The 14,619-nt window shown below is 44.4% G+C and overlaps 1 protein-coding gene across 1 annotated transcript; it reads right to left on the bottom strand.

Moving 5' to 3' along the window:
• Positions 1 to 17: 17 nt before the first annotated feature.
• Positions 18 to 12,972, bottom strand: gpr61 (G protein-coupled receptor 61). Its single transcript, XM_020051444.2, has 4 exons — positions 12,428 to 12,972; positions 7,263 to 7,743; positions 5,690 to 6,738; positions 18 to 5,418 (listed from the first exon to the last, which is right to left on the bottom strand). Exons 2-4 carry the CDS (start codon positions 7,330 to 7,332, stop codon positions 4,990 to 4,992), a joined length of 1,548 nt encoding a protein of 515 aa, XP_019907003.1. The 5' UTR covers positions 7,333 to 7,743; positions 12,428 to 12,972; the 3' UTR covers positions 18 to 4,989.
• Between the last annotated feature and the right edge of the window lie 1,647 nt (positions 12,973 to 14,619).

The raw sequence follows: 14,619 nt of genomic DNA, 5'->3' as shown, positions 1-14,619 counted from the left end.
TAATTACATAATTATTGACCTGTCAACCAGGTAAAGCCATAATTACATCATTTTTGACCTGACAACCAGGTAAAGCCATAATTACATCATTCTTGACCTGACAACCAGGTAAAGCCATGATGACTCAATTTTAGACCTGACAACCTTGTGAAAGCCATGATGAGACTCTTCCAGGCATGCTAAACCAGCTAAACCATTGGCAGCCAAAAGTCCGGACCTGATAACCAGGTAAAGCCATAATGACTAATCATATTCTCCAATCGCCAGGCTATAGCCATGGCTTCTGCTATTCAGTAGCCCGGTTGAAATTAGACAGAAGCCGATTTACAGCTCTTTGATCCATCCCACTGCAGTTGAAAGGTCATAGAGCGTTTGTTCCATTTGTTCCATTACAACTTCCAGGAGGACACCTCTCTCTCTCTCTCTCTCTCTCTCTCCAGCCCAACAACAAAGCACACAGTTGCTCCATTGATGGAGGCTCAATCCATTATTTGAAAAGCAACTTGAGGGCTGTCTGCACTGCAGAGCTAACCGGTTTCTTCCCACCCAACTTGGACGAAAATTGGGTGGGAAGAATATCTTTTGAATAAACATATATTCAGTCAGACTCCGGTGGGAGTTATGTCACTGGAGCGTGAACATATGCAGCTAGGTCTCTAGTGTGTTAGCTGGGCCCAGAGATTGAGGTTCTGCAATAAAAGTTTTGTCCAAACAGCTAATACTGGCGGCATTTGGTATGGGGTTCAGTTAATTGAATGAACTCTTTGCACAGTTTTCTAACAATTGTCAATAATCTGGTGTATTACCGTGTAGTGAGAATCACACAGTTGCTCAGATACACACCAGCAATCGTCATTGTAACAAGGTCTTTAATATCCCAAGTTTGAAGTGTTAAATAACAATTTTGAATCAAATCAAAATAATGTGTATCACATGTTTTTAATGAGAAGCATTATAATCATGTGTTATGTATGACCAGTTGCTGATCATGTCTTGCAGGCTGTGATCTAGAGAGGCCAGGTTGGCCACAGGGAATTAGGGAGTATTTATACTACAAGTTTTATTTAGATGAACGAGGCTTGAAGATTTGCATCAAATAAACATATTTTTCACGGTTCAAACGGGCGAGATTGTCAGTTGATAACAACCTTGTCAGTGAGTTTAAATGCCTTCTGGGCTGGAGGTCTTTCCAAAGTGCTGTGGAGTTCTCATTGCTAGTGTGAACAGAATGTTTCATTAAAACATTAGGTCATTGTTATTCAAATTAAATTGCTGTTGTGACAATTGTTCTAATCTGAATAGGCTCGCAGCCAGGAAAGAGATATCATTAAATAGCATGGCGCCCGGCACAGAAGCATGACATAGCATGCATGTCACGTGTAGTTAACCCATGTCGTGGCACTGAATGGACAGTACTAGTTATAAGGGTGTAAACAAACTAGGACATGCATTTTCTGAGGACTGTGGAATGATCTCATTGCTGTCCTGGTGGTAACCTCAGAGAGTATTCTTATATTATCCGTATATGATATTAAATGAGATTTAACATGGAACTGAAATTGACTTTTATTTAATAACCAAACAGCAGAACATAACAATTAGAATATTCTGCTTTTTGTGAGAAATGTAATGAATTTAAACATGACAGTTTAATCCACACAATATAATTAATTTAATTCAAGTTTAATTAGGCATTCCGCCTCTAGGGGGCTCCTGTCACCTCATGAGCTGGGTGGGAGCCTCTCCTCATGAGAGTTTGCCAAAAAAAGTGTCCCCCACACATTGAGAGATGCACATTTCTTGACAGTGTCCCAAATAGTGACTATTATCACAGAATGTCTGTCACCTGATGTGTCATCCTAATTTGCACTTCAGCATTTCATCCAGCAGACGCTCACACCCAAAGCAGCGTGCATGCATACTGATGAACGTGTGTTTCTGCTTGCATTTTGTTTTCACTGGGCATGTGTGTTTTGGTAGATCTGGACGAATCTGTGAAAGTCAACTTGGTCTCAGACTGAATCCCTGATAAAATTAAGGTTAAATGAAATAATTTGTGAGCCAGTCCATCAGAACTTCCCCATGCCGTGAAGCATGATGGTTTTGATTCTCTGGCTGGTATGTCCTTCAGAACACTGTACCTCTGTGACATCATCCCAATATACATCATCTCTGGACACCCCCTGCCAGTACAACCAATACATTTAAACACACACACTCACACATGCACATACACACACACACACACTTACACTTACTCGCACATATGAATCTCACAAGAACACAGATTTATTGTCCAACAATATAAGGACAGTATGTTAAACAGGGGTCCTGTTCTATTAGTCTGTTAAGTAGGGGTCCTTAAGTCACAGAAAATGCACAGAGGTTCATCTTGTGTCTGTTCCTTTAATCAGTACACTTTGATAGGAAACCACTGTAGATCACTGGAGGACCTGAAACCTAAACAGGCACGTTCATCTTCGGTAGACAGGTACAAAATAAAATATTGAATGAGAGAAGCAATAAATATACTGTCAATCTTCTTATGAAACACGTATAGCCATATATCCACAAAGCCTGGGATCAATAAAAAATAAAAAATAAATAGAGAACGAGAGGAAGAAATTGAGAGCGAAAGAGACCAAGAGAGAGAGAGAGGGTGTGAGGTCATGATCACTGATTTGAAATGAATCTCATCTTCACTAAATCCTGCAGCAGGTAAATGTGAGTGAAGACTTATGTGGATTAAAATGCATGGAGATTCCTGAAAAAGCTGTTCTCTCTATATATAAGGTTATGTAAAAAAAAATAAACATGTCAAAGTGGTGATTACAAACTTTAGAATCCTTTTTAAACATCAAACATGGCTTCAAACAAGCTCTGAACAAGTCCTCCTGCAACAACATCATAAAAGACATAAGATTCCACTTTGCTTTGGCATTCTGTGTGTTTGTGAGCGTCTAATTTCTCATACAGCGATAAAGCCTTTTGAGCTGAAAAGAGAGAAAGAGAGAGAATACAGTTTGTGAGGACAACAGAGCGTCCTGCCACCTGTCACCTGTGCCATGTAGCCACAACAAGCCCTGTTTATGGGGAAACACAGAACAGCCTGCCTGCGCTATCAGACACTCACCAACATTTACCTGTAAACACCAGGGACATCCTGGACAGTGGCCATCTCCCCCCAGGGACAAGTCCCAAATGGGAGTCTATTCCCCTGACAGTGCACTACTCTAGACTGGGGCCCATGAGTTGGAAGTGCGCTTCTGGGAGTAAGGCGCAGTTTCAGATGAGGTTCCGCAATCTTAGGAATATGTACTTACTGTCCCAACTGAAGCCTGCTTCCATAGTAAAATCTGCTGCTATCTAACTCTCCCGGTGACATTTTGAATCTCAACTGACATTTGAGCAACAGACTTCTGGAAAGACAGAGATTTGAGCATGGGGCTGTGGAAATGTGCTAAAAGGAAAAGCAATATTTGTTATTAAACACTTATTGCAAACAATAATTATTGCCTAACCGTTTACTAGTCATGCCAAATAATCTGCATCACAATTCTTGAGAAAACAACAACATTTAAATATAAACCATATGTAAGCAACTTGGGTTGTCTGTGTGATATTGCAGGAACACGCTAATATGGTTTTCTGCAAAACTACACACACCAACTAAGATTGTGTCGGGTCTAAAATAAAATCGTACGCCAGCGTGCTATAAATAACGTTGGCACGAAGCAGCTGTGACATTATACTGTTAACACAATAGATCTTTCCCAAATGGCGCGTTGCTCCCTGCAAAGAGCACTAATATGGGCAGAAAGTAGTGAACCGGGAGGCGCCATTTGGGACTCAGCTAATGAATATTTCAGACTGAGATGCAGTCAGAAATGGCTGTGAATATTCTTTCATGTCTACCAGACGAAAACGTCTCAATCTGCATTCGTTTCTTGGTCACGTTAGGAAGAAAAGGATAGGACTGGAGCGGGGAATGAACGCTCATGAAAACGGCATGCAACATCTGTGTTTCGAATGGCTTCTTGCCTGCTACTGTATTTATGTAAATGATTGTAGTTTAACATTTGTCTGATTGTCTTGGATAATTAAAATTTTCCGCTCTGACATTTCTTTTCTGTGCTACCCTCGTGAAAACAAAGGCTCTCAAATACAAATATGTTAGATATTCACCCACCCTCATATTCACAAACCTAAAAGACGAGTGAGTGGCAAAAGACACATGGATTCATTGAAGGACACAGGGAGGGAGACTGGCCGTATATAATGTGAGATGGATTTGGTCTTCATAGAAAACAGGCATCAATGCCATCATGCCAGAGGTACAGTCAGACATCTACATTTAAAATCAGACAATTTAGGAATCGCTCAAAAAGCCTTGACAATAGTCGTAAGGCATTTCCTGAATTTATACAGAATTTTCCCCAAAACATTCGTCATACTTCCTGATCACTGGTAAAGGGACTGATTCTGGGAAAAGTGCAGAAGAATGCACATTGAGCATTGGGACAATAACCTGAATTCTTCATAAGAAGATACCAGTGCTGGGGGTCATTTAAACACACATTAACCCAGGGCTTTTATTTTCGAATGTTCTTGAATCCTGTTTAATTCTGGAAAATTGAAAGAATACCAGTGTAGCACCGCCCCTGTAGTTGTTTTCATTTATTTTACACTAGCCTGGACCAGTCTCTGGGTTAATTTGACCGCTGGAATAATCTACTGTGTGAACACAACGCAAAGTTTGATTCAACTGAGGCCCGTCTGAAAAGCTCCCCAGGGGCTTCACCTCAAAAAGCACTTGTCATCGTACTCATTATGTACACACCCCACACAAAATCATCGAGCATAGTGTTAAATAGATTATACAGACACATAATCTATGCTTGGCTTCCAAGATAGGACCTGTTTTTCCACCTCTGAGGCGAGGCTCCAAGAAAGGCCCGCTGCGGATATTTCCCGGTCCGGTCATGGAGCTCAGGCGCTGTCAAGTATTGTCCTGTTTATCCTGCAGCAGTTGTCTGCAAGGTTGATCTCATTGTTGAGGCTTTGACGGTGCTGGCGCCGCTGCTCCAGGAACTCCGAGGTCTCCTCGATGAGCTGCCCGGGGATGTGGAAGTCAACGGGCGTCTGTTCCAGGACCGGCATGTTCTCCTGACCGGGTCCTTCTCGAATCGGGCCGCTCTCTCTCCCCTCTTCCTTCTCGCCCTCCTCCTCGTCCTCCTCAGGCTTGCGTGCCCTGCTGGGCGCCAGAGATCCGCGGGGCTCCAGATTGCAGCCTGTCCCCTGGAGGAACTGGAGGAAGTTCTCCTCGATGGAGGCCTCTCGGCTGGCCAGCTGATCCCCATCCCCCGGACCCACACTCTTGAAGAGACAGGCCAGGCTTCGTCCCAGCTCAGTGCGGATCTAGATAGATAGCAACATCATTTTAGTCCCCGTGGATATTTCATGTGATGTAAAATAAAATTAAACGGCAGCAAACAGATTCAACAACAGATTCAACAAACAATTCACAGTGCAAGAGAAATAATTAGATGAGTCCTCCGTCTCTTTTTCTTTTAATAACAAGGCCGTTCCAAGAACACCTCCGTGCAGTGCATTAGCATTGCACTGCACGGAGCTGCGTCGAGAGCGGAATCGAATCCGGCATGGTGTCGCTAAATAAACGCGTAAGTACCTGCCGGTTCAGACAGCCGTAGAAGAAGGGGTTGGAGGTGAAGCAGAAGTAGCCGATCCACGTGACGACCTCCTCCAACTGGAAGAACGCCGGGGAGGCCGGAGGGGTGCCCGCCAAGGCGGAGTACAGGTGGAAGGAGAAGTAAGGAAGCCAGCAGCAAAGGAACTGGCCCCCGACAGCGCCCAGGACGGCCGCCGCCTTGCCCCCGTTGAAGGTCCTCTGGCTGGGGGTGGGCCGCTGGGGGCACGGGCCGCCGAGGCTGGCCACCACGCTGGAGCGGCTGCTGCGCGGCCCAGGCGTGTCCGTCCAGGCGGGGCCGTGGTGCGTGGCTGCCACCCGGGCCACCTTGAACATGTTACAGTACACGACCAGAATGATCAGCGCCGGGCACAGGAAGTAGACGAACGCAAAGAAGACCATGAAGAGCAAACGCGTGGTCCCCCCCCCGACGTTGCAGTGCAGGGAGCAACGTCTCTGGCCCGGTGGACCCAGGTTCAAGGGTCCCCCTAAACCCCCCCCGGTGCCGAACCCCGGGCCCTGGTTTCCTTGCAGGGCCCAACCCAGCAGTGGCAGAGCTGACATCACGATGGCTTTCAGCCAGATCCCGACCACCACAGAGACCACCACCCCCAGGGTCATCTTGACCTCGTGGCGCATCGGGTGGACGATGTAATAGTACCTCTCCACGTTGATGGCCGAGATGGACAAAATGGCGGCGCTGACGAGGCCAACACTGAGGCACAGGTAGGTCCGGCAAAGGGCCTCGTCGTGCTCCAAGACCCGGCCCGACAGAAGGCCCAGAGGCATCAGCACCAGAGCCGCCAACAGGTCGACCAGACACAGGTGGAAGATGAAGGCGAACTTCCTCAGCTGCTGTGTTTTGGCGATGACCACCATGACGGATAGGTTGGCAACGACGGCTAAGAGGTCCATGAGGAGCATGGCACCCAGCGCCAGTGACTGGGTCAGGGACAGCGGGAGGTCTACAGGAAGGCTTGCGTTAGAGCCGTTGGGGTGCAATGTGCCTGGGAGAGCTGGAAGCCAGGGTCCTGAATAATGAAACAATGTTGTTAGATTTAAAATACTAATATAAAAATGACGTAATGTTAGAATGTTAACAGTCAAAAACTTTATGGACAGTTTTCCGGATGCACATGGAGCAATCCTTCGCTGGATGGTCTGACTCTGCCACATTTTTTAGGCCAGTATAGAGTCTCAGAGAGAGATGCCTTATCAATTCCGATACATTAATAACCTTCCAAATTAGCGTCTGATTTGGTTAACTGGAGGACTAGGGAGGTCTAAGCTGCTCCCTCCGGTCCACAAATACTGCTACAGCGTATACTCAAATCTGACCTAATGCTTCAACAAAAACTCTCTCCTTTATCTTTCAGCACTATCCCATCAAATGAAGCAGGAAATAACTAAAATATATAATTAAATTAACTGTCCAAAAAATGTCCAGGTTTTACATAACTCCTATTTGGAAGATTCCAGATTTTTTTTAATGAATAAGAATTTCTGAAAAACCTTGGAGATTCTGGGAAGGTTACTTTATGTTTTTGGCACTGACCTGGAGTCACGGAGAAGAAGGTGGAGGTGTTCCAGGGGGAGGTGGAGGAGGTTTCAGCAGGAAGCTCCATGAGAGGTTGGGAGAGACGGAAAGAGAGCGGCCAGGGTTGATCACAGGCCCATCATCCATCCTCCACTACAGTGGGGTCGGGCTACGGAACCGGTGACTTGGGGTTCACAGCTTCGGTAAAAGGGTGAGGGATGCGGAACAGGGTCTTAGACGGATATGGTGTTTTGTCGTGCCAGGTGAGCCTGAATAGGTCATCGGCAGGTCACCCTGGGCTGCTCAGAAGTACGCAGCTCCTGGTGACCTCCTGGTGACCCCGGCAAGTCTAGACAGTGGACAAAATGGGATGTGTCTGCTGAAGTGATAGGAGAAGGCTTCACTCAGTGACAATCCAGACGAAAGTCCAGGTCATTATCTTCCTCCTCCGATGCAACACATTATCCCAGAAGTGTCTCCTGGTTGGATAGTTGGAATTCTGAAACAAAAGAGTGAAAAACAAACTATAAAATGCAGGCACCTGGAAAAATTACCCATAGTGCAAAACAGTAGTTACGACTTCCAATTTTGTCCCCCCCCAGGATTGTAATCATTCCACAGACTTCAAGTCCTCAAATAGCCACATGTAGCCGTTTCTTAATTCGTCACATAATGTGACATCTGCATCTTCTGAAGCTTGTTTTTCAGGACAGCCAACCCCGCGGGGAGAAACTAAAATCAGGAAGGAAGGAGCACACCATATGCATCAGATTAAGAGTAAGAAAAGACGTAGTGTTGGGTGAGTGTGTCAGGCACGGTCACTCTAACAACTTCCTGGTTTACGGTTATATAGATGGAGTAGTAATGCTAATATTATATCTTTATAAACATGTATATTTTATAAGACATTTTTATAAATGAATTTATTAAAAGGACAGGAGCACTGTAGGGAGTAGTTTTGTTCATTCAAAAAAGTGGATTTTAGCTGGTTTCAAGGCTGCCCTGTCTACATTAGCCAGATCAAGTCTGAAGGTCCTCTAAATACAAATTGTCATTCTGGTTTATTAAACAGACAATCTGCCTTTGCTTCATAAATCTTTCAACTTCAGTAATTCACAGTTGCAAACAGGGACCAGATATTGGCCTTTGGAACATTCCAGACAATTTTCTTCCTTTGGTCCCTTGTGCCCAGATAACTATATTTGTATGCAAAAAAACTATGATCCAGCAAATCTGTTTTTTTTACACCAAAAGCCAGATGGCTTGTCCACCCTGATGATTCTTCAGAAATGTCTAAACTATGAACGGCTCACAAACTGTATTGAAACCCTGAATCTTTCCCTAAAAAAGTCAGTATTAAGTAAGACGATGTGTGTCTGACTATTAAAGTGGAACCAAGAAGACAGCTTAAGGGACCAGGCCTAGTTGTAACAAACGTGTTGTTGCAAAGCCAACCAGCCCTCAGGTTGTGTGTGTTTGTACGTCTCGAACCTGGGGGCCCATTCCAGTGTTTGCTGTCACAACCTCACCTGCACATTGTCACAGTGACAGATTACACACGGCGGTGTGGAAACTAGAGTAGCCAACCACACAGCCTGTTATTAAATCGCTGTTTCACACCCGTGTTTTTTTGCACGTCATGAGTTGTAACAACATGCATATCTGGCATTGCGCAGGCATACCATAGCTGGTTGTTTTACAGCTGGTCACAGATTCCCCCTCCCATGCTCAGTCCTACCCCACCCTGTTCCTGGAAAGCTCTTGTCCAGTAGACATTCTCTGAGGCATAACTGAGCACACCTGGTTCTGGAAATTGGCTGAATGAGAAGTTACATCAGTACTGGGGCTGGAGAGAAGATCAACAGGATGGCAGATCTCTAGGAACTGGGTCTGGCAGCCCTGGAGTTAGACGTCCACCGTGCACTCGTGTGACACACCTCACCGCTTCCGACCAGTCACTCACCGGAGATACAGCTCAAATGAAGCTGCTTCTGACCAGAGCTCTGTCTATAGAGAGCAGTATTTGACATTACTTCTGAACACAGTTCTGTCTATAGAGAGCAGTATTTGGCATTACTTCTGACCACAGTTCTGTCTATAGAGAGCAGTATTTGGCATTACTTCTGAACACAGTTCTGTCTATAGAGAGCAGTATTTGACATTACTTCTGACCACAGTTCTGTCTATAGAGAACAGTATTTGGCATTACTTCTGACCACAGCTATGTCTATAGAGAGCAGTATTTGGCATTACTTCTGACCACAGTTCTGTCTATAGAGAGCAGTATTTGGCATTACTTCTGACCACAGTTCTGTCTATAGAGAGCAGTATTTGGCATTACTTCTGACCAGAGCTCTGTCTATAGAGAGCAGTATTTGGCATTACTTCTGACCACAGCTCTGTCTATAGAGAGCAGTATTTGGCATTACTTCTGAACACAGTTCTGTCTATAGAGAGCAGTATTTGACATTACTTCTGACCACAGTTCTGTCTATAGAGAACAGTATTTGGCATTACTTCTGACCAGAGCTCTGTCTATAGAGAGCAGTATTTGGCATTACTTCTGACCACAGCTCTGTCTATAGAGAGCAGTATTTGGCATTACCTCTGACCAGAGCTCTGTCTATAGAGAGCAGTATTTGGCATTACTTCTGACCAGAGCTCTGTCTGTAGAGAGCAGTATTTGGCATTACTTCTGACCAGAGCTCTGTCTATAGAGAGCAGTATTTGGCATTACTTCTGACCACAGCTCTGTCTATAGAGAGCAGTATTTGGCATTACCTCTGACCAGAGCTCTGTCTATAGAGAGCAGTATTTGGCATTACTTCTGACCAGAGCTCTGTCTATAGAGAGCAGTATTTGGCATTACTTCTGACCACAGCTCTGTCTATAGAGAGCAGTATTTGGTATTACTTCTGATCAGAGCTACATCTATATAGGACAGTAATTGCGTTGCCCTTTATAGGGAATAATATGTTGAAGCCATTTTGGACGCAGTTCAACTTTTACCCAGAGGTCTTTGTAAAACGGGTCAGAAGGTCAGTGCAACCTTCAGCTGGATAATGGTGAAAACAGTAAACACTGTCTTTGTTGTGATGTAATGTAGTCTAATGAAGGAATTGCTCCCCTGGAGACATTTAAGCAAGATGGCCCGAGGGGTTGTGGTACATGAGCAATATACTGTGGGTAAGGGATGTTCATAGGCACGACCAAACACTGAGTTCCTGTATAAACATCCCTCAGCAGTGGAATATTGGACAGAAATAATAAACCAGTTACTAGTGAATGTCCCAAAAAAATTGTCATATTATAGAATCTCTTATAAACCAAGTGGTTTGAATTCTGATTGGATGATTGCCATTGAATATCAGACCGTGATAATAACACCTATCTCGTGGGTTTGTGATATACTGCCAATATATATAATACTGCCAATATAATATTCAAATGTATTTTAAAAGCCCTTTTTACATCAGCAATCCAAAATGCTGGTACTGTACAGATATATATGACCTAAACTCAGAAGAGCAAGCTATTCATATATGGACCCTAATAAACAAACCTCTGCCTGTGCAGCTACAGCCCACGTCCTAGTTTCTGGAAACGGAGTATGAGCCCAATTCTGTGTATCAATTAATTAGAAAAAAACACACAGAACATGTTGCTAAATAATTACAATAAGGTTGTTTTTCTATTCTACACAGCTTGTGTTTTTACTGAGCAGATAAACCCTTGTTAGGGAGATAGCTAAAATAGTCTTTAAACACTACAGTACTGTCCTGGCCAGAAGCTCTAAGTATTTAAGTGAATAGAAAGAATTTCCATTCAGGCCAGAGCATATCTCGGTCTGTTGCTGCCAACTGATAACAATATGACATATAACTACATGACATGTAACCACATGATGTGTAACCACATGACGTATAACCATGACATATAACCACATGACGTACAACCCCATGATGTTTAACCTCATGAAGTACAACCAAATGATGTATAACCACATCACATATAACCACAACATATAACCCCATGATGTTTAACCACATGAAGTACAAACACATGACGTATAACCAAATCACATGTAACTACATTACTTATAAACACATGATGTTTAATTACATGACGTATAACCATATGACATATAACCTCATAACGTATAACCACATGACATATAACCACATGACATATAATCACATGACATTTAACCTCATGATGTATAACCACATGACATATAACCTCATGACTTATAACCACATGATGTATAACCACATGACGTATAACCACATAACATATAACCACATGGCGTATACCCACATGACGTATACCCACCTGACGTATAACCACATGACATATAACCTCATGACGTATAACCACATGACATATATACGTAATGTACATGACATACAACCACATGACGTATAACCACATGACATAGAACCACATGATGTATAACCACATGACATAGAACCACATGACGTATAACCACATGACATATAACCACATGACATTTAACCTCATGATATATAACCACATGACGTTTAACCGCATGATGTTTAACTACATTACATTTAACTACATGATGTATAACCAAATGATGTTTAACTACATGACATTTAACTATTTGATGTCTAACCATATGACGCACCTATAATACACACATGCCTGTGTTTACTGCATGAAGGAAAACTAAACCATTGTTTATTGTTGTGCCAACTACCAAGTGAGTTTGTTTCCACACTGAGAGGTCCAAAAGCTTACTCTGAACAGTTTCACCTTTCCAGTGGAGAGGCTGACAACCTGGTCTTCTCCCAGCTAGCCCGGACCATCCATTCCCTTATCCTCAATCTCAAACTCCTCTCTCCGACTCTACCTCCCACTCCCCCAGTCTGTAGTTGTGTATGTCCCGCTCCTATGACCTCTTTCTTCAACCTCCCCTGACCCCCCCAGTCCCCCCCCATTTGAGTCCTCTACCACGTTGCGCACAAACCCAGCCTGCCATTCAGAGGGGAGAGGTAGCCTAGCACTGGAAAGCATCGGCTGTTGTCCTGATAGTCACGCTGCGATAGCTCTGGAGACTCGCAGAATGCAGACGGATAATATAGAGCTATGAATAGCTAAAGCAGGTGTGTGTGTGTGTGTGCGTGATGTGTCTGTGTGTGTGTATGGTCGGGGTGACATACCTTAGTTAGTGTGGAGAAGAGCTGCTCCTTCAGGTTCACTGTCTGCTCACATGAGGAAGTGGACCGATTTGGCTCTCTCTCTTTCACACACACAGACACACAAACACAAACACTTACTTACTCACTCACACACACACACACACACACACACACTCACGCTACACCACATCAGAGAGAGAGGGAGGCAGAGAGGGAGAGGCAGTCCTGTGTCTTTTTTCCTCACCTGGCTCTTTCATCTCATCTTTCCCTCGCTGGACTCCACCCCCCCACTTCCCCAGACAGACAGACAGACACACACACACACACTATACACACACTATACACACACACACACTCAACTCCGCTCCACTCTTGTCCGGTTCAGGTGTTCAACGCAGAGCGACGGCAGCAGAGAATGGAGGAAAATGAATAAAAAACGAGAGCGGGACAGCCTGCTCCTCTGCTCCTCTGCTCCTTTATCCCAGCTTCTGATGCACAAAGGCACACACACAAGCACGCGCGCGCGCACACACACACACACAAACTATACACACACCATACACACACTATATACACTATACACACTCATGCGCTTGGCCTGGCACGCGCTCAGGGTAACTGCGGAGCGGAGAGGGGAGTGAGGCAGGCAGAAGCCCGCCTCTGGAAGATTACTGGGTCTTAGTGCCTCACAGCCCTGATGTGGATAAACGGCTGGCTCTCTCTGGCTGTATGTCCCCATATCTCTCCCCTTGTCTCTCTCTCTCTGGCTGTATGTCCCCATATCTCTCCCCTTGTCTCTCTCTCTCTGGCTGTATGTCCCCATATCTCTCCCCTTGTCTCTCTCTCTCTGGCTGTATGTCCCCATATCTCTCCCCTTGTCTCTTTTTCTGGCTGTATGTCCGCATATCTCTCCCCTGGTCACTCTCTCCCTTGAAGGTGCCTTTTTTCCTGACCTTGTCCACACTCTGATCTTTGAGAGGTGTACATTGCTAAAAGGCACTGTGATCTGATTGTTGTCTGATCTCCCTGAGAGCCTCGTCAGGTAGTCAGACGCACTTTGTCTGGAAGTAGACCAAGAGTTAATAGATTGGGGTGGTCGATACACTGAGATCAGCTTGGAGGGCCTAGTCTGATGGGTTTTAGTTTTTTCAATTCAATCAAGACCTAAGCAAGTGTGATGAGTTCCTACCTAATTTACAAGGGAGAGGCGAAAACCAGCTGGCATTCTATGGAATGAGTTTGACCTGTGATTAAAATCATAATTTCACTCATTAAAAAGCAGCACCATGGACACGTCATCAATAATTGTCCTAAAAGGAATGCATTCATAATGTCTGTCAAATACTTTGGCAGGCATTAGCTGAACATGTCACATTGCTGAGCCAGTGAACAGATAAAAATGATGTCGATGTGACAAACTTTGATTCTATAGGGATTGGATGTTATTGGTCATGTCACTCACATGTTAGTGCAAATCGTAAACAAGGCTGTTGATCTAAAAGAGTGGCTAGACAAGGGGCAGTTTGCTATATTCACTGAATTGGGGATTTGTGTCTTTTGTTGAGTTCCAGGTGGCTCCCTGTTGCACTGAACGCATTACTTCCACCCAGAGACACTGGGGAAAATGTCTGCTGCTATTTTGGACACAAGCTCTTAATAACAGTTCACGCTTTCTCCCTCTCCCTCTCTGTCCTTACTCTGGGTGGGCCAGGTTCTCCATTTCCCTGTGGGGTTCCGTTCCCTCAGTCTTCCTACTTCACTACAATCCCAGAAATCCTGCTTTGGCCTTCTCACGAGGGAGGATTATTGAACTTTTGGAGGGGCCAAAAAAACAATGGATAATAGTAATGGGATTAGATTAGTGTTTACTAAGCCCGGTGAGTGGCGTATAATCTAGGGAGCATTGTAGCGCATGCAGCCTTACACATCCTATTGTACATATACTGGGATCTTTAGTCCCTGGTTTCATGCAGAACAGTAACATTTAGTGAGATTTACGTTTGTTGACTAAACCACTGGTTGTAAAACAAGGCAATGAGCATTTGACACCATGTGTTCCCCATCTCTATTTCAGTAAAAAGCAAAGGGACGGGTCTAGAAAAAATGTAACCAGACTTGAATTCATGGACAAACCTTCAGGGAAGTGATAACGGAGGTCAGAGGCTGCAGAATCACGTGCCGATTGCTAGTTGCAGCACAAAGCCGCCAAATTT

Source organism: Esox lucius, chromosome 12 (assembly GCF_011004845.1).
Source record: "Esox lucius isolate fEsoLuc1 chromosome 12, fEsoLuc1.pri, whole genome shotgun sequence".
NCBI lineage: Eukaryota > Metazoa > Chordata > Actinopteri > Esociformes > Esocidae > Esox > Esox lucius.
Note: the sequence above shows the minus strand (reverse complement) of the source record. Positions and strands in the feature narration are given on the sequence as shown.

Excerpts from the sequence above, each read along its gene's own strand:
- gpr61 (XM_020051444.2), bottom strand. The coding sequence starts at position 7,332 with ATGGAGCTTCCTGCTGAAACCTCCTCCACCTCCCCCTGGAACACCTCC. Across the intron at positions 6,739-7,262 it reads CTTCTTCTCCGTGACTCCAG|GACCCTGGCTTCCAGCTCTC; the intron begins GTCAGTGCCAAA and ends TTCATTATTCAG. Across the intron at positions 5,419-5,689 it reads ACGGCTGTCTGAACCGGCAG|ATCCGCACTGAGCTGGGACG; the intron begins GTACTTACGCGT and ends CTATCTATCTAG.